General features: G+C 42.8%; 6 protein-coding genes across 6 annotated transcripts; 3 read left to right on the top strand and 3 right to left on the bottom strand.

The window, feature by feature from the left end:
* The first annotated feature begins 572 nt into the window (after positions 1-572).
* Positions 573-2,736, top strand: LOC108595198 (glucose 1,6-bisphosphate synthase). Its single transcript, XM_017980385.2, has 4 exons — positions 573-810; positions 868-969; positions 1,026-1,302; positions 1,353-2,736. The coding sequence occupies exons 1-4, from the start codon at positions 650-652 to the stop codon at positions 2,679-2,681; spliced, it is 1,869 nt and encodes a 622-aa protein (XP_017835874.1). The 5' UTR covers positions 573-649; the 3' UTR covers positions 2,682-2,736.
* Positions 2,737-3,900: 1,164 nt separating this feature from the next.
* Positions 3,901-4,662, bottom strand: LOC108594744. The gene has a single exon (XM_017979881.1). It carries the CDS (start codon positions 4,660-4,662, stop codon positions 3,901-3,903), a length of 762 nt encoding a protein of 253 aa, XP_017835370.1.
* Positions 4,663-5,491: 829 nt separating this feature from the next.
* Positions 5,492-7,722, bottom strand: LOC108595158 (phosphoglucomutase-2). Its single transcript, XM_017980328.1, has 2 exons — positions 7,258-7,722; positions 5,492-7,202 (listed from the first exon to the last, which is right to left on the bottom strand). Exons 1-2 carry the CDS (start codon positions 7,668-7,670, stop codon positions 5,603-5,605), a joined length of 2,013 nt encoding a protein of 670 aa, XP_017835817.1. The 5' UTR covers positions 7,671-7,722; the 3' UTR covers positions 5,492-5,602.
* Positions 7,723-7,894: 172 nt separating this feature from the next.
* LOC108597570 (bromodomain testis-specific protein) lies at positions 7,895-9,026 on the top strand. The gene is made up of 2 exons (XM_017984181.1): positions 7,895-8,047; positions 8,134-9,026. The coding sequence occupies exon 2, from the start codon at positions 8,141-8,143 to the stop codon at positions 8,945-8,947; it is 807 nt and encodes a 268-aa protein (XP_017839670.1). The 5' UTR covers positions 7,895-8,047; positions 8,134-8,140; the 3' UTR covers positions 8,948-9,026.
* On the bottom strand, positions 8,951-12,389 carry LOC108597569. The gene is made up of 2 exons (XM_017984180.1): positions 10,085-12,389; positions 8,951-9,252 (listed from the first exon to the last, which is right to left on the bottom strand). Exons 1-2 carry the CDS (start codon positions 12,293-12,295, stop codon positions 9,019-9,021), a joined length of 2,445 nt encoding a protein of 814 aa, XP_017839669.1. The 5' UTR covers positions 12,296-12,389; the 3' UTR covers positions 8,951-9,018.
* A 1,569-nt stretch (positions 12,390-13,958) lies between these two features.
* Positions 13,959-14,725, top strand: LOC108594743 (nucleolin-like). Its single transcript, XM_017979880.1, has 2 exons — positions 13,959-14,552; positions 14,618-14,725. Exons 1-2 carry the CDS (start codon positions 13,959-13,961, stop codon positions 14,723-14,725), a joined length of 702 nt encoding a protein of 233 aa, XP_017835369.1.
* Positions 14,726-17,065: the final 2,340 nt, after the last annotated feature.

Here is a 17,065-nt window from a genome sequence, read left to right as displayed (position 1 = left end):
AAATATGCAAATAAAATATATTTGCGTAAACAGCAGAATGTATGCAAACCACTGAACAATCAACAACAATAAAATGGACAAGTGGGCGTGGCACTGTCGGTTGACCAACATTTGACGCCAACTGTTTACCTAATATTTTCGTTTTGTTTGCATTCACTGCTACTGCTGTTGCTTTTCGTAACTGTTTACATTATGATAAAATTAGATTAACTAATTCAACATTTTCACATACATAACAACCTTTGACTTTGGCTTTTTTCTTTTTTAAATAATTCTAGTATTACTTTCTTATGTTTGCTTGGCATGTGCGTCTTGTTGCTGCCACAATTAACATGCCACTAATTAAGAGAGTTACAATTAGTGGCGAACGAACATTCATCATGTTCTTTTCTTCACGTTTAAGGACTCTATGATTAGATGACCATAATTACTAATGACAAACATATGCATGTTCCAGCCAATGTGTTAATTAAGTTTGCTGCTTAGCCTGGGGCAGACTTTTCTTTTCTTTCTGTTTGATATTCATTTTTATAGGATAAAAGTCTTGCTTGACTTTTGCTGTCATCGCAGTGTTGTTATTTTATTTTCTGAATTTCGTTATTTGTAGTCTAAGCTTTTCCATTTCGGCTTGAATTTCCTAAATTTCCAAATGTGCCAGCCAAAGTCGCAAGCCGTATGTGAGCTCCGGAATTTGCCATTGTCCGGCGATAAAGAGCTGGATGAACAGATTAAAAAGTGGATCAAATGGGATCGCAATCCCGATACGGTCAAGCAAATTATGCAGGCAGTCAAGAACCAAGAGTGGGATACGTAAGTAAAGCAGCGTATGAGAGTCATCAATTATATGTGGAGCGTATTTATTTGCAGTCTGCGATGCCGTCTATGTAATCGCATTACCTTTGGCACGGCGGGTTTGCGCGCTGTCATGCGAGCGGGCTTCGATTCCATGAATGAGCTGATTGTGGTGCAGTAAGTTGGGCTTCAATTGTTGCTAATCTTAGGCATTAAAATTGATTTGCTTGCAGAACTGCGCAGGGTCTGATGACTTATTTGAAGGATCAGTATCCGGAACCGGCCACTTGGGCTGATCAGGGCATTGTCGTTGGCTTCGATGCGCGTTACAATAGCCAAAGATTTGCCGAGCTCACTGCCATTGTCTTTCTCAATAACGGCTTTCGTGTCTTTCTGTTTAGGCGCTATGTGGCCACGCCCTTTGTGCCGTATACAGTGACACGCCTTAATTGTTTGGCAGGCGTTATGGTCACTGCCTCACACAATCCCAAGCAGGACAATGGCTACAAGGCAAAAGTTTATATATAAATTAAAGCTTCCAACTCATTTTCTTTTCTTAGGTCTATTGGACCAATGGAGCACAGATAATTCCACCACAAGATGAGGGCATACAGGAAGCTATAATGGAGCACTTGGAACCACGTGGCGACTCCTGGGACGAAACTGCGCTCTGTGCCAACGATTTGCTGGAGGATCCCTACAACGTCGTGCCCTCCTACTATGATGCCTTGAAGAAGGAAATCTCTTGTCCGCTAATGGAGAGCAATGGCAAATGTCCTTTGAGCTTTACCTATACGGCCATGCATGGCGTGGGCTATCCCTATATACAAATGGCCTTTACCAAAGTGAACCACAAACCGGTGGTGCCAGTAACACAGCAAGTGGTGCCTGATCCTGAGTTCAGCACCACGCCCACGCCCAATCCTGAAGAGGGCAAGGAGTCAATGGACTTGTCCATAAAAACAGCCACCGAACAGAAGTGTGACATCATACTGGCCAACGATCCGGATGCAGATCGTCTGGCCGTAGCCGAAATAAGTGAGAATAAAAAGTTTAAGCTCTTTACGGGCAACGAGCTGGGCGCACTGCTCGGCTGGTGGGCACTGGAGAACTTCAACATGCGCAACTCTGGCGAGGACATAAGCAATTGCGTTATGATTGCCAGCACCGTTAGCTCCAAGATCTTGCGGGCTATGGCTGCCATTGAGGGCTTTACTTTCCACGAGACCTTGACGGGCTTCAAGTGGATGGGCAACAAGGCCATTGAGCAGAAGCAGGCGGGCCGGAACGTGCTCTTTGCTTTCGAGGAAGCCATTGGCTATATGATGGGCACTACCGTCTACGACAAGGATGGCATCAGCGCTGCTGCGCATGTGGCCACCATGGCGTGTTATCTGCGCAGCAAGAAGTGCATGACGCTGCAGGAGAAGCTGCGCGACATCTATGAGACGTACGGCTTCCATGACAGCATCTGCTCCTACGTCATTTGTCGCAGCCAATCGACGATTAAGAAGATCTTCAATCGTCTGCGCACCTTCGATGACGGCCAGGAGAACACTTATCCCACATCCGTGCTCGATGGCGACTACGAAATCGAGCATGTGCGAGATCTCACCACGGGCTACGACAGCAGCACGTCGGATAAGAAAGCCGTCCTGCCGGTCAGCAGCAGCACCCAAATGATTACGTTTACCTTTAAGAATGGCGTGGTCATTACTCTGCGCACCAGCGGCACGGAGCCCAAGATGAAGTACTACGCCGATATCAGTGGCAGACCGGAGGACAAGCGTTGGGAGGTACTTTCCGCAACGCTCGCGCGTGTGACCGCCGCCGCTGTCGATGAGTTCTATCAGCCGGAGAAGAATGGCTTGCAGCGCAAGTGCGAATAAATTTATTAATATTCCTTTAAAATGAAATCACAAGGAAATAAAAATACATTTTAAGACTGCATTATTTTTCTAGTATTTCATTTAAATACAGTGCAGGGTTTTAAGAATATATTGCCTTCATCGTATGGCAGAGCACCGCCGAATTTTCGCCATAGTATCGTATTAATAATTAACACTAATCCAGTTCTGATTGGGTGTTTGAGTTTCTCAATCCTTGGAAAAGTAAGGTCTGTTTAACACTATCATTAAAAAGAACAATTTTATTTTATTTTATGTTAATATTGTACTTTTTTATAATAACTTTCTTTTACCATCGACTTTCCTTAGTCAATATAAAGAAATAACAAAATAAGTAACTTTAAGCTTTAATTTTCATATTAAGTTCTTCGAAAGTCAATCACTCATTATCTGGTAAAATATTGTAAGGATATTTCTATAAAAGTATAAAAGTATAAATGATTAAGATTTTTGTAACTTATTCGTGTACAATTATTTTCATCTTCTTTTTTGTTAAAAAGAGAGGCTGCTACTTTTGATTTTTGGTTTCCTTATTCAATAGAAGGAATGACTTGGATAAATGCTTATATTAATAACACGGAAAGAATTGTTTTCATTATTAATTTAATATTAAACTATAAGATAATCTGCAATAAAAAAAAGGCTTTCAGCTAAAATGCGGGTTAAAAATAAACAAAAATAACTTAATGATGATATCTGTCAATATATTAAGCATTAGCTGTCCAACCCCTCAAATCCCTGGTAAAGTCCAAAAAGCAACTGAAATTCTCATACAGCATATAAAATTTTTAAATTAGGAAGTGTTCTGATGAAATCTAGTCAATTTACAAAGGATTAAAGCTCTTCTTTTGCCCCTTTAATTTGATAAATTTTAAACATAAAATGCAATTTGGCGTTATCTTTAAAACATACCAAACATAAAACATTAATTTTACGTAAGAGTTGCGTTTCAAACTAAAGAGTTTTAAAATGCAACAATTCAAACATTTTCAAATATATTTAGCGATGTGTATATTCCAATTTTTAAAGCTAAATAATTTAGTGTATTTAATATTTTAAGTTTTAATCAAAATTATTATTGCTACATAAAAAATGTTCATTACTTAGTTAATAAATAATAAAAATTGTGATCGGCAACTGGGGAGCATGTGCTGCTCAATTTAAAGTATATTTTAAAATGAATCAAAACAAATTACAAAACCTAAACTGCTGGCGGTACAGTGAATATATTGAACCGACTTATTTTGTAGACAGACACCAGCCAACGGTTTGTGTTGCTGGGCAAAATGCCTTCGCTGCTGTTGCTGTCTGCATTTGAATAGTTCCGCCGGAAGCGCAAAAAGAGCTCGATGAACACATAGGGCAGCTGCTTAGTGGGATCCTCCAGCTGCAGCGTGAGCTCCGGCTCCATGGCAATCAGCGCTTTCTTCATTTGCTCCAGCTCCGTGTTTGTTTCACAGTCGGCCATGTGACGCAGTCCGACTATAACCACATCAATCATGGCATACTTGAGTCCCAGAACATCTTGCAAAGTCACATTGATGGGCACAGCCTGTCGTATGTCCTGCTGACGAAAGCGCAACAGCTCGGCGCAGGATTCATGCGGAAATCTGATGCCCTCGTTGGCCAGTTGATAGTACGCATTCGAGGTGGAGAAGTCTCCCATTCGCTCCATATCCCGCAGCCGCAGTATGTCCGTCAATGAGACGGCCGTCTGCTTGGACTGCTCCATGAATTCGTGCTCCTTGAAGGTTCGATCCCAGGTCCAGCGCAGCTTCCACATGCGCAGCTTGCTCAGATAATACTTGAGCGGACTGTACTTGAACACAAGCTTCGGCACGAATGCATTATTTATTATTTTAACATTGGGCGACGCCGCCGATTTAGGCGGCAGCAGAAAGTTTCGCTGCTGCTGATGACGCAGCAACTTTGCTGTACAGTTACGCAAAAATTTTGTTGACATTGCTTGTGCAACAGCTTGGGGCAGAAGCAAAAAAAATATGTGACTTAAATTTCGATTTGACTAAAAGCAAAAACAACTACTATGTGAAATTTCTTTAACTGCTTTGCATTTTTTTCTTCACACTTTTCTAATTATTAAAAAAAAAAAAAACTAAAGATTGCATAATATTGAACTGATTAAAGCTGCAAAAAACATTAGCCAGACTTTGAAGCCATTTAAAAGTAAGACAAGTATAGAACTAAATAAAGAAATTAAATAAGAGCAAAGGACATTGGTTTGAAAAGCAACATTAAATAATAATAACTAATAAATAAATTAAAAATATTATTAATTTGGAAACACAATCAACAACTAAAAGCCTATATTATTATTTTTTATTTATATTTATCTTTCATAATATATTTATAAACGATGAATATACTACAGTGCTTTAGTGAAAGTTCTGATTATATTTAAGCAATATTGACAGAATTATAAATAATTAAAAGTTCGCATCGAGAAAAAAACCACATACAATTATTTTAATACCAATTTTTTTTTAAAGGGTGGAGCAGCATTAATTTTAAGCCGCACGATGTTTTTAGCAGGAATTGACCGTTAGCTGCAGCTCAATTCGAGGAAATTGTTAAATCAATTGAATCGAGATACATAAGAAATAAATGCTGATGGCCCTCAATCAATTTGCACAGGTAGAAATTTATATCAAACATTTAAAAAAATTAATTTAATATAAAAGAATTCACTTGACATTAAGCCCTACATTATTAAGACCATTTGAAGCGACGAGCAACTTGCTAGTCTAATGAAAATGAAATACAATTTTTTTTGAACTGTGTCTTACAAGCTTTTAGTTGTTCTGAAATTGAATAAATACAATAAATATTTTTAGATACTACTAGAAGCAAATAAAGACAATTGCTGAAGACAGTCTGCACGCCAGTTACTCAACTGGCTTGGGCTCTAGGCCATACCGCTTGGGCTCATAGAACTCATCGACAATTGCAGCCGTCATGCGCTTTAGCGTTGATTTTAATTCGCTCCATTTCTTATACTCTGGCTTGCCACAAATTTCAGCATAATACTTAAGCTTGGGCTCTGTGCCGCTGGTGCGTAGTGTAGCCACCAGACCATTCTCAAAAGTAAACGTAATCATCTGTGTGCTGGGCGTGACAGGCAAGACGGGCTTCTTATTCGGCGTGCTGCTGTCGTAGCCCGTGGTGAGATCACGCACTTGGCTGATTTTATATTCACCGTTTAGTATGCTCTTGGGATAGGTTGCCTGCTGGCCGGCATCAAAGCTGCGCAGACGTGTAAAGATTTTGCATATAATCTGCTGATCCTTGCAAAGTAAATAGGAGCCAATGCTGGCATGATAGCCATAAGTATCGTAGATCTCATGCAGTTGCTCTTGCAAGCTCATGTACTTCTTCTCATGCAAATAAGTGTACATGCTGGCCACATGCGCAGCAGCGCTGATGCCATCCTTGTCCAAGACCTTGGTGCCTATCATAAAGCCTATGGCCTCCTCGAAGCCAAAGAGCACAGTGCGTCCTTGGCGCTGCAGCTCAATGGCCATGTTGGCCATCCACTTGAAGCCTGTTAGCGTCTCGTGAAAACTGAAGCCCTCAACAGCTGCCATCGACTTGAGTATCTTGGAGCTGACGGTGCTGGCAAGCATGGAACAGTTGCTTAGCTTGCCATTGGGCATGCGTTGCTTAAAGCTCTGCAATACCCACCAGCCCAGCAGCGCACCCAGCTCGTTGCCTGTGAAAATGTGAAACTTTCCTTGCTCATTTAGCTCTGCCACGGCCAAGCGATCGGCATCTGGATCATTGGCCAGTATAAGATTAGATTCATGCTCTGTGGCTGTTTGAATAGCCAAGTTTAGCGCCACTTTGCCTTCTTCAGGATTTGGCAAGGGTGTGGTGCTGAACACCGGATCAGGCTGCACTTGCTGCTCAACGGGTATAACCGGCTGCAGTTGTATGGCCATGAATGCCAATTTGATATAAGGATAACCCACGCCTTGCATGGCCGTATAGACAATTTTAGTGTGGGATTCGTGATTCAGCTGCAGCATGGGGCAAGTAAACTCGTCTTGCAGTGCTGCAATGTAGGCTGGCACCACTTGCTCATATGGATCCGACAGCAAGTCGTTGCCTATGAGTGAGCACAGCTGCCAGGATGACTCCTGTGGCTCCAAGTGCTGCATGATGTTCTGTTCTATGAGCTGCTCATCTGACGCCACTATCTGCGCGCCATTGGTCCAATACAACTTGAAGCCATTGTACTGCTTTGGATTGTGCGAGGCTGTGACCATTACGCCCGCCAAGCAGTTCAACTTTTTGACTGCAAACGGTATAAAGGGTGTGGCTACAGTGCGCCCAAAGAGATGCACACGAAACTGATTGCTGAGAAACACAGTGGCCGCCAGCTCGGCAAAGCGCTTGCTGTGATGTCGTCCATCGTAGCCAATGACCACGCTCCGTTCGTTCTGTTCACATTGCTGCTTTATATAGGCGCACAAGCCTTGACTGGTTCTGCAACAGCAGCATTAATATTAATATACAGTTATGTTTAGTCTTAGCTACTTACTGCAGCACCACAAGATCATTCATGGAATCAAATCCTGCGCGCATCTCACCGCGTAGTCCGGCCGTGCCGAACTGCATGCGCTGGCATAGACGACTGCGCAGCCAATCCCACGCCTCACAGTCTACAGCATCCACAATCTGCTGCATTGTCTGCGGATTGCGATCCCAGTAGATCCAGTTGGTCAGCTGCTGGTTCAACTCCTTATCGGGTGTAAGATCCAAATACTTTTTAGCTGCCAGCTCGCTCCGCTGCGCGGCTTTGCCTTCATGATTGCTACAACTCTGCAGCGATCTTGCCGCATGGCATGTGGCAATGTTGCACGGCTTCAAGAATTCCAGCAAGTTGAGTGACTTGCGACTAGCGTTGATTATCTTCAGCACTCCAGTCCATTTCAACAGTAAATTTATGCACATTTCATTTAATAAATTAACATAGCTAATAATTGTATTTTTTTTTTTTTTTGTTTGTTTTGACTAAAATGTCAAACGAGAGCTTTAAAATGCTCAATTGCTACAACTATCGATATCGAGCATTTTCGCCAAATTAGCGTGTCACTTTTTTATCGAAATATAGTTTTATTTAATGCGCTCTATTGATCAAATATTATTTTGATAATAGCTGTAAAGAGTCGTACATTATTAAGTTTAATTAACGCCAAATCGTTGAAAAAGTTCTTGTCGCTTTTTCACATACGATACTATCGAGCAAATGCGACGATATATTGTGTTATCGTTTTTGGCGTCGGGACGCTTAGTCATTAGTCAATAAGTCACATTATCAACAAGTCTAAGTAAGTGTCAAAATAAAGTAAAAAATAGGTGAATACTTTTAACGAACTTTTTATATTAATTCAACGTTTTGTGATTTTTCTTTCAGCTGCATTATGACTTCGCTTTATCCACAGCAAAAGGTGAGCCCAGAGATCAGCGCCTGCAAGTCGATAATACGCAATTTGTTCTCAAAGCGCTATAAGCATCTGGCTTGGGTATTCTATGAGCCCATCGATGCGGATCTGCTGGGCCTAGAAGACTACAATAACACTATAATGGAGCCCATGGATCTGTCTACAATCAGACGGCGCTTGAACTCCGCCTTCTATAAAAACCCCGTAGACTTTGCACGCGATGTGCTGCTGATTTTCTACAATACGTATTTGTATACGAAGCCAGGACATTTGTGCTATGATATGGCAAAAAAGCTGCAGTTAATTTTTGAGCAGATGTATAAGCGGCTGGTGGGAGAAGCGCAAGCGCCAAACAATGCTGTCTATGTGGACTCCGATTCCAGCATAGATGCACAGCTAGAGGAGGACGAGGCCAGCAGCAGCTCGGATACGCTGGAGCCGTATCAGGAGAGTCGCGTGGCGCAGATACTGGACAGCACGTCCTTGCCGAAAATGCCACTGCCATTACAAGAGGCGGCTGCCACAGATGCCTCGCTGCTGCTGCCACTGAGTTGTGATGAGGACTTGGAGCTGCACATACGCATGCAGCAGCTGGATGACATTACGCTGCTGAATGTCATACATATGATACGACAGTTGGAGGGTCTGAGCTTTGCTTATCCCAGCAATGAGCTGGAGTTCGATGTGCACAGCCTCAAGACGCACACCAAGCGCTCCATCTTGGCCTTTATGGCCAGCAAGGGTGTTACCGGCAAACGTGTGCCGCGCTTAAAGAAATTCGTTTAGGTATTAAACATGTGCAATTGGTTTTATATTCTAAAACAAAATTTACACTCCACAACATATAAATAAATAACCTAAGTTAATTTTGATTTCGCATTATCGCGAAAACTGCGCACATCACGAAATTCACCATTCCAAACACGATGGCGCATTATATCTCTGGTATTGGCCGACATATAGGCGTAGAAGGTCTTGCGTGGTGGTCCACCCGGACACAAGTAATTACCCATGGCATACCAGCAGGCCATAACGTGCTGCATGTACGTATCGTTGAGTTTCTTATAATATGTGGATGTGACCTTTTTACCCTGTGGAAGAAGTAAAGAAGTCGTGACGAAAAATTATGAAACTAGTCAAGAAGATGTGTATTTTGGTAGATTCTTATTAGTGAAGAACTAATGCAGAAGTACTGAAGAAGTAGTGACGATATAGTGCGGAACTAGAAAAGAAGTACTGCATTAATAGAGAAGTAATGACGAAGTATTGTAGAAATAGTGAAGAACTGAGAAGAAATATAAAATTCGAGTAAAAGTGCTAAAGTAGTAGTAGAACTAGGTAAGTGGATGTGGATTTCACTTTACTCTGTAGAATAAGGATGTAGTGAAAAGCTAGTGCAGAAGTATCGAAAAAGTAATGTAGAGGTGAGCAGTCGTATTTAGTGCAGAAGGATACTGAAGAGTGAAGTTATAATAGAATTAGAGTTGGAAGTGGCCGCTCTGCTTACCAATGCCTGCATACCAAAGTAGAAAAACTACTGAACAAGAAGATGTGCATTTTGCTAGATTGGTATTAGTGAATAACTAATGCAGAAGTACTGAAGAAGCAGTGCATTAGTACTGAATAAGAAGTGATGATATACTGCCTAACTAGCATTAATAGAGAAGTAATGCAAAAGTAGTGACGAAGTATTGTAGTCATAGTGAAGAACTAAGAAAGAATAAAAAAATCGAGAGTAAAAGTATTAAAGTTGCAGTAGTAGAGCTAATTAAGTAGATAATAAGGGTTTGGATGTATTGAAGAGCTAGTGCTGAAGTACCGAAGAAGTAATGTAGAGATGAGAAGTAGTTCATAAGTATTGCAGAAGGGTGCAAGGAGTGTATTGATAATAGAATTAGAGTTGGAAGTGGTCGCTCTGCTTACCAATGCCTTGGCTGATTTAAAGTAGGCATAGTTCTCCTTGCTTTCGGGTATGCGATCAATGCCCAATTTATCCGCCGGCGGTGGTATGCCCTGCAGCATGGACATCACCTCGAATATCTTAATCGATTGGTCGAGGTTCGTTTGCATTTGCACCTCGGTATATTGCTTGCCGTAGCGTCGCTTTATCCACTCCTGGAGCACGGGCAGCTTGTGGGCATCGGGCAGCGAGGCGAGCACATAGCGTGTGTTCTTGCGCATCTCCTTGAAGCCATCCTGCAGCATGGTGTTCATCAACTGCTGATCATTCGGATCAAAGCGATCAATGTCGAACTTCAGCACACCAGTATATTGAGATTTGCGTGCCGCAAACGCTTCGGCCGCTTCCATTTCGGCGCGCTTCACAGTCACGCCCTTGACCCAGATCTCTTTGACACAACGCACCACAGCGTTGACGATCTCGGCGCGATGATCCACACGGCTGTGCGTGCTATGATCGCTGGTATCGTCCGTGCTGGTGCAGCTGTCGGTCAAGCGATAGCCGCTGTGCTGTTCAGCCAGCTGCGCCAGCTCATCATCGGATGTTGTAGGCTTTAGCTGATTGCAAATGTGCTCCGACTTGGCTTCGCCTTTGTCCAGCGCCTGCACAAAGGCTTTGGCTATTTGCTTGCACACATCGGTGGGCTTCTCCATGCCGGACTTGAAGATGCGCTTGTACTTGAACTGATACGGCTGGTGCGGCACGGGGGCCTTGAAGAAAGTCTTGCGCGTCTGCTTGGCCTCATAGCGCACCGCTATGGGCTGATCCGGTGGCTTGGATTTCTTGTTGCTGCTCATGCGCAGTTGACGCGCATCCAGCGAGAAGGAAATGCGCTGCTTGCCTGAGTTTATGGGTGCCGTTTGCGGCGGCTGTCCCGGCTCCACATTGATCACGCCAGTGAACTCCGGCACTGGCTGACAATTGCCCAGCTCGCCTGCAAAGTCCACAGGCTCTCGACGCACGCCACCGCCTGTGAGACGATTGCCCACATAGGTATCCAGAATTTCGGTATGCGCCAGCTGCTCGCAGTCAGCCACCAAGGCGCGACCTTGCTTGACGCATGGCGGAGGCTTGGCCAGATCAACATACTGCTCCTGGCACAGCATACACTCCGACTTGGAGATGCTGAGGGTGCGCACCTTCAAGCGATCGATCTTCATGTTGTAGCGCTTATAGCAGTCGTCTATGTCGCGCTCCAGCTGCGCTACAATGCGACGCTGGCGCAGCTTGCGATAGGGCATGGTTATGTCGAGCATTTCCAAGCAGCGATCGCGTGCCAGCACCACCAGCTGATCCTTGGCCAGTTGCGCCTCAGTCAGCATAAACTGATGATAGCCACAGAGCTGTGGAACGCCATGTATGGACTTGCGCATAGTATGAAACTCTTCCGCCGCCTTGCGGCTGAGCGTTTGTCTGCCCTCCAGAAACTTCAGATTGAAAAACTTGTCCACTGCCTCGCTCACAATATTCTTGACCAAACGTCCCACAGGATTCAGCTTGTACTCTTGGAACCAACGCAACTCTGCCGGTGTGCCATACGCGGGTGGCGCATTCAAGGGCCAGAACGGAAACTGTACAATGTGATTGGCTGGTCGACTTGAGTAGTCGACTGCGATTTCCTTGGGTCGCGTCTGCGCTATAAAGTACGGCAGCTTCCTTTTCTTTTTGGATTTACCTGCTGGTACTGCATGATGCTTGTGCACATCGGAGTCATGTCTGGCTGGTGGTTGATAGACATTGCGCTGTTGGCGCTTCTTGTCCAAGGCGCTCAGCTGTGGTGGCGGCAATATGCGATCCAGTTCACGCAGTGTTTCCATCAAATCAACATTTGCCATGGCCACCATCAGGAGCTTCTCATTGGTGCTGTATTCGCCATTGCGTCGAGCCGTCTTGTAGTAGCCCTCGAGCATGAAGAAGAGAAAGGCCAGATCGTTGCCACGACTCAGCTTCACCATCGTGCGTATTTTTTTCTTGGACACCAGCGGATCCAGACCCAGACGCGCTAAGCCTTTTTCCACACGAAAACTGGTGCCCTGCTCAAAGTCATCACGTAAATCATTGTACATCTCTTTGATAGCCGTCTGCTGATAGCCTGATAGACCCAAATACCATTTGGGCACATCGATTGTCTTCTGAAATGCCTCCAATTTCAATTGATGCTCTTTGCGCCCCATTTTGATAGAAAGTCATACACATAATTTGGTAACGCACAATTTTTTGTTAAATTTACAACTTTTAAGTAAAATGATTTATGAAACGTTACCAGTCGCGTTGATTAAAAAATATAAGTGAAATATAAAATGTACTGTGTGCTAAAAGTAAATTCAGATGCTGCTTAAATATTGATTTATCATTCATAACATTAAATAATGCAAAATATATTTATTTATGCGCTCCAATATATATTCACATTATAGCTTTACAAATAATTCTGAGTATTAGAGACTCGCGTCTTTATATAGTCAATAGCATTATCATATCAGAAGCCGCTTCTTCTCTTTCGATAGAGGCATAATATCGATATTAAATATATCCCTTGATCTTAACTTCTAAATTTGACAGAAACATCCAAAACTAAATCAAAAATTAAAAAAATTGTATTTGTGTTTATTAAAATGTTTGTTTGAGCTCATTTCTTTGTGGCACCAACTTCGCTATTAGCAACTGTGGGCCGACAGCATGTCACATCCAGGGAGGAAACCTAAAAATACCAAAGGTCAAAATGGTTGCATCCACTGCTTTACCGTACCAAAATATCAGACATGTAGAGTTCTACCGCAAATGGATCCCAATCAGTATATGACAGTTTATTACATAGCCGGCCGAGATGGCAGAGCGATGCCATTTCAACCATCAATGGGTCAATCTACGATGCAGCCACAATTTCGTCGACCCCATCCGTGTCAGTCTACGATGCAACCTGAAGCATTTACAGCTCTTCCGTGTAGCTCACATTCAACTTCTCCGGGGGGTTCACGCTCAACTCCATGTAGTAATTCATTCCCTTCTACGCCTGCCAGACAACCAGCTAGACCTCCCAGACCCTGCATAAAACAATCTGAAATCTGTATTAAGATTGAAAGTGCACCTTGTTGTTGTGATAAGAAGAAGAGAGCTGGTGAAAATATGAATACGAATACTGCTATTACGAATACTGATATTTCCATAAATCCATTTGTTACATATGAAGATAAAGAGGTACAAGCATCAGAGGGAGTGGAAATTCATGTGATAGACACAGAAATTCAAGAAATTGAAGTTATCAAGCCAACGGGTGAAAAGGAAATCAAAATTAGAAAAATTGAATCGGTTACCAGGTTCAATAACGAGGATGATACCCATAGGCAGGGTATTGAACATGAATCGGCATCAAGATTCGAGCAACGTGGCAGGGGCTCAGCTGATGAGAAAACTATACTTAGAACCGAAACGGACACTAAATTTGATAACAAGGGTAATATAGTCGAGCAGGATAATTTGGAAATCATAATGACACCAAAAAGGGGTTCATTAGAAGATGAAAATGGTCTTAAACAGAAACGGAGTCAGAGATCTATGTTACTACAAACACTTAATCGAGATCCAGAAAGAAAAGGAGGCGGTGCATTGAGTTCAAGTGAAACAAGCATGTCTTATACATCAAATGCATCGAGAATGTATAAAAGATCCACAGAATCAAAAAAGTCTGGTTCGCGCTATGCTCCAATTGTAATGCTGGAATCAGCCAATAGAAACCCACCACCTGTTAGAAGTAAGACGTCCAAAGCAGGCAAAAGTGGCAGCGTACTTGACCGCAGAAAGCAAAGAAATTCCAAAACGGACCCTGAAGACCCTAACATGTCGACGAGCCAAGTGGGCGCTTACTCTACTGAAGAGACTGCAGAGCAGGAAGAACCACGGAGAAGTTCCAAAGAGACAGAAGAAACTGAGAACTCAATGCCTGGAAATGTGAAGAGTACAAAAAGTCCAGACAAAAGCTTAAGGGGTTCTCTGGAAGCAGAGGATGCTCTGCCAGCTGATGAAGTGCAAATAAATTCTGGCGATAAGAGCGAAAAAGACGCCGAAAAAAATCATAAGTCGGAGAGTCCACGCAGTTCGCAAGAAAGAACGGAAAAAGCCAAAGAATCAAGTGAGACAAGCAACGATGAACAACGGGATGAAGAGAAGAATCGAAGAAAATCTGATAGTTCCAGAAACTCAAGGCGTAATAGTGAAAGCAAAACGGAGAAAGGTCTGAGATATCAGATGACCGATTCATGGATAGCAGAGTTTGAAAAATTTCGCGAATTTCAACAAAGGTGCTGCAATCGTAAACCAAAGAGCTGTATCAGTCCAGCACCAAGTGCAGAGGATAATGATGGGCAGCAAAATGATGATGAAGAGAATCAGAATCAAGGGCAAAATTATAACACGCAGCAGAAGCCACAAAGTGTGGCAAACAATTGCCCAGCAGTTTGCTGTGGACCACCCGCTTGGTGTAATTGCAACTGCTGTAGAGCACACAATTGTCGTTGCACCTTAGTCTGTCCATGCGCTTGTGGTTATCCAATGCGCTGTGGTTATTGCTGCAATCCTTGCATGCCGAGCGTCAGGTGCCCAAGTAACGAAGCTGCCAGCACTTCCAAAGCTGCCTCCAAAGACAAATCAAGACGAAAATCAACCTAAGCAGCCAGTTGCAGTAGTTTATGTTGAGTCACACTAGCAGCCACAATAAAAAAATTTGCTCAAACACACACAACAAGAAATTGCATTTAATATAATCTGTAGTGCAAGTGCAGCAACTGCAAGAGCAAATAATTTGCGTTGAAGCCAGAGAGAGAGTTAATGATGCCAGCGATTAGCAAATCCCATGCACTTTGCAAATTAAACGCAATTTGGCCTCTTGGTATTTAGTATAGTAATTGCATTTAATGCTGAGGGAGCTGCTGCACCCAAAAAGTTTAACTGCCTGGGCTGCTGACCAATGCCAAGTGCTTGGCTTGGCTTAGTTTGTTTATGAGCTGTGTGTGTGTGCAAAGGATTAAAAGACTTGGCTGGCTGGCAGTACATAAATATGAATTGAAGTTCTTTTTATTTGCACAAGTGTTGCTTTAATTAAGCTTTGCGCCACAAACTCCCAGCATCTAATCAAATGTCAAATAGTCGCTGTGGTTGCTTATAATTATCCGCAATTGCAGTCGAATTGCAATGCGGTTAATTCAAATGTTTGCACATTAAATAGTTGCTTGCATATGTATGTTATGTTGATAATTAAGTGACTCGTTCGAAACACATTCCAATCGGCAATCTATACAGTTCGTAATGGAAAAAGATGCCTGTGGGCACAGGCACAGGCACAGGTAGTAGTAGTAGCAGCTTGTGGGCATATCTGTAGCTGTTGCTTTTCGATTTCGATTTCCTTGTCGTGTCAGCAATGGGGAAATTGAATATTTTATTTACGTTTATTAAATGCCCTGCAGCTGTCATTGCTGCTAACATTTATACAAACAAACAAACATTATTTGTGGCATAATTTCTGTGGCTTGTGTCTGCGCCGCCTTCTGCTTAAAATGTAACTCGTAAGACAAACGGAAGTTAACTTTTGGCCGCAACATCTGCAAGTCCTGCAAGACTTTGGCTTGTGCTACAGCTAAACAATCTTTTTTGTAGCATACTTAGCAGCGCTCGAGGTTTGTCTGCATTGTTTTTCTTGTGATTTTGTTTCGTTTCATGTTTTATTCACCACTTCCGCCGGAAATAGACATACGCTCGCATAGTGCGGCCTAGGGCGTAACCGTAAGTGTGGGTGTGTGCGCGTGTGTGTGTGTGTGCGCGTGTGTGTGGCAAACATTTGTTCTGGCTCGGCAAAAGTAGAAAACTGCTTTTCGCAAACAAATCCAACATAAATGCTCAATTTATAACAAACCGGAAGTTGAACTTAATCAAGCGTACTTTTTGGCTTATTGTTTAGTCTCTCTGTGTGTGTGCTCTTGCCGTCTCGCTCACTCGCAGCGTATTTACTTAACATATTTTATTGCGATACTTTACGTTGATATTTCAGCTTTTATTTTGTTTTCCTCGTTTGTTTGCTCGCCCGCCCGCCTGCTCTTTGGGACCAGATTACATGGGGATTTGGTGCGGCATCAGAAATGTTTTCATGCTTGCAGCATTTGCTGTTGTTTTTATGCATTTTATATGCGTAAATATATATGTTATGTTATGTTATGTTATGTTATGTGCTATGCATACTTCATTTATGTGATAAATTGTTAAAGTTTCAAACATGACAGTCAACATTTATGTTGTACCAATAACCTCGAGCACAACTGTACTGGCTCAATAAATTTCGACTGTACTAGAGCCATAATTTTATGCAGCCAGACGGAGCAGCCTAAGCATATGTTAATTGACTTTTATTTACTTAACAAGAACAACAAGCACTTTATAAGTAGTTGGCATGGAAGGCATAAAGTTGTGGCAATAATTGAAATCGACATAAGAGACAAAATTACTTAGTTCGCATGCAAATTTGAGGGCAATTGTGAAGCAATTAAGCCAAATGAAATAAGTTGGCAAACATGTCCTTGGGCCATGCGACAATGTGGGCTTGGGCGTGGCTCGTTTGCTATTGTTTGCATGTAGTTAGTAGCTGCAGCTCAAGTGCTCGACGATAGTTACAATGGCAGTGGGCGTGGGCGTGCGGTGGGTGGTGGGCGTGGGCGGGCGTGCAATGACATTACAAATATTTCGCATTTGCTAATGTGTTCGATAATTGCGCACAATGCTCTATGCATGGCATACGAATCAATGTTGCAACACAAAAGTCCTGCGGGAGCTGCAAACTCACGCATGTCACAATTAGAACTCATTGTTGGCCAAATCGTTTGCGTGCTGTGGGAATACAAATAAAGCTAAAGCTTGCCTGGAATAGTGAGCATGTTAAATTTTCCGAGTTCAAATTTGCT

Source organism: Drosophila busckii, chromosome 2R (genome assembly GCF_011750605.1).
Source record: "Drosophila busckii strain San Diego stock center, stock number 13000-0081.31 chromosome 2R, ASM1175060v1, whole genome shotgun sequence".
NCBI classification, from domain to species: domain Eukaryota; kingdom Metazoa; phylum Arthropoda; class Insecta; order Diptera; family Drosophilidae; genus Drosophila; species Drosophila busckii.
Note: the sequence above shows the minus strand (reverse complement) of the source record. Positions and strands in the feature narration are given on the sequence as shown.

Coding starts and splice junctions, on each gene's coding strand:
- LOC108597569 (XM_017984180.1), bottom strand. CDS start 12,295: ATGGGGCGCAAAGAGCATCAATTGAAATTGGAGGCATTTCAGAAGACA. Junction 9,253..10,084: donor TTAAATCAGCCAAGGCATTG/GTAAGCAGAGCG, acceptor CTTCTTCCACAG/GGTAAAAAGGTCACATCCAC.
- LOC108595158 (XM_017980328.1), bottom strand. CDS start 7,670: ATGTGCATAAATTTACTGTTGAAATGGACTGGAGTGCTGAAGATAATC. Junction 7,203..7,257: donor AATGATCTTGTGGTGCTGCA/GTAAGTAGCTAA, acceptor CTGCTGTTGCAG/AACCAGTCAAGGCTTGTGCG.
- LOC108594744 (XM_017979881.1), bottom strand. CDS start 4,662: ATGTCAACAAAATTTTTGCGTAACTGTACAGCAAAGTTGCTGCGTCAT.
- LOC108595198 (XM_017980385.2), top strand. CDS start 650: ATGTGCCAGCCAAAGTCGCAAGCCGTATGTGAGCTCCGGAATTTGCCA. Junction 811..867: donor AAGAACCAAGAGTGGGATAC/GTAAGTAAAGCA, acceptor ATTTATTTGCAG/TCTGCGATGCCGTCTATGTA. Junction 970..1,025: donor AATGAGCTGATTGTGGTGCA/GTAAGTTGGGCT, acceptor ATTTGCTTGCAG/AACTGCGCAGGGTCTGATGA.
- LOC108597570 (XM_017984181.1), top strand. CDS start 8,141: ATGACTTCGCTTTATCCACAGCAAAAGGTGAGCCCAGAGATCAGCGCC.
- LOC108594743 (XM_017979880.1), top strand. CDS start 13,959: ATGTCGACGAGCCAAGTGGGCGCTTACTCTACTGAAGAGACTGCAGAG. Junction 14,553..14,617: donor CGCAGCAGAAGCCACAAAGT/GTGGCAAACAAT, acceptor CAACTGCTGTAG/AGCACACAATTGTCGTTGCA.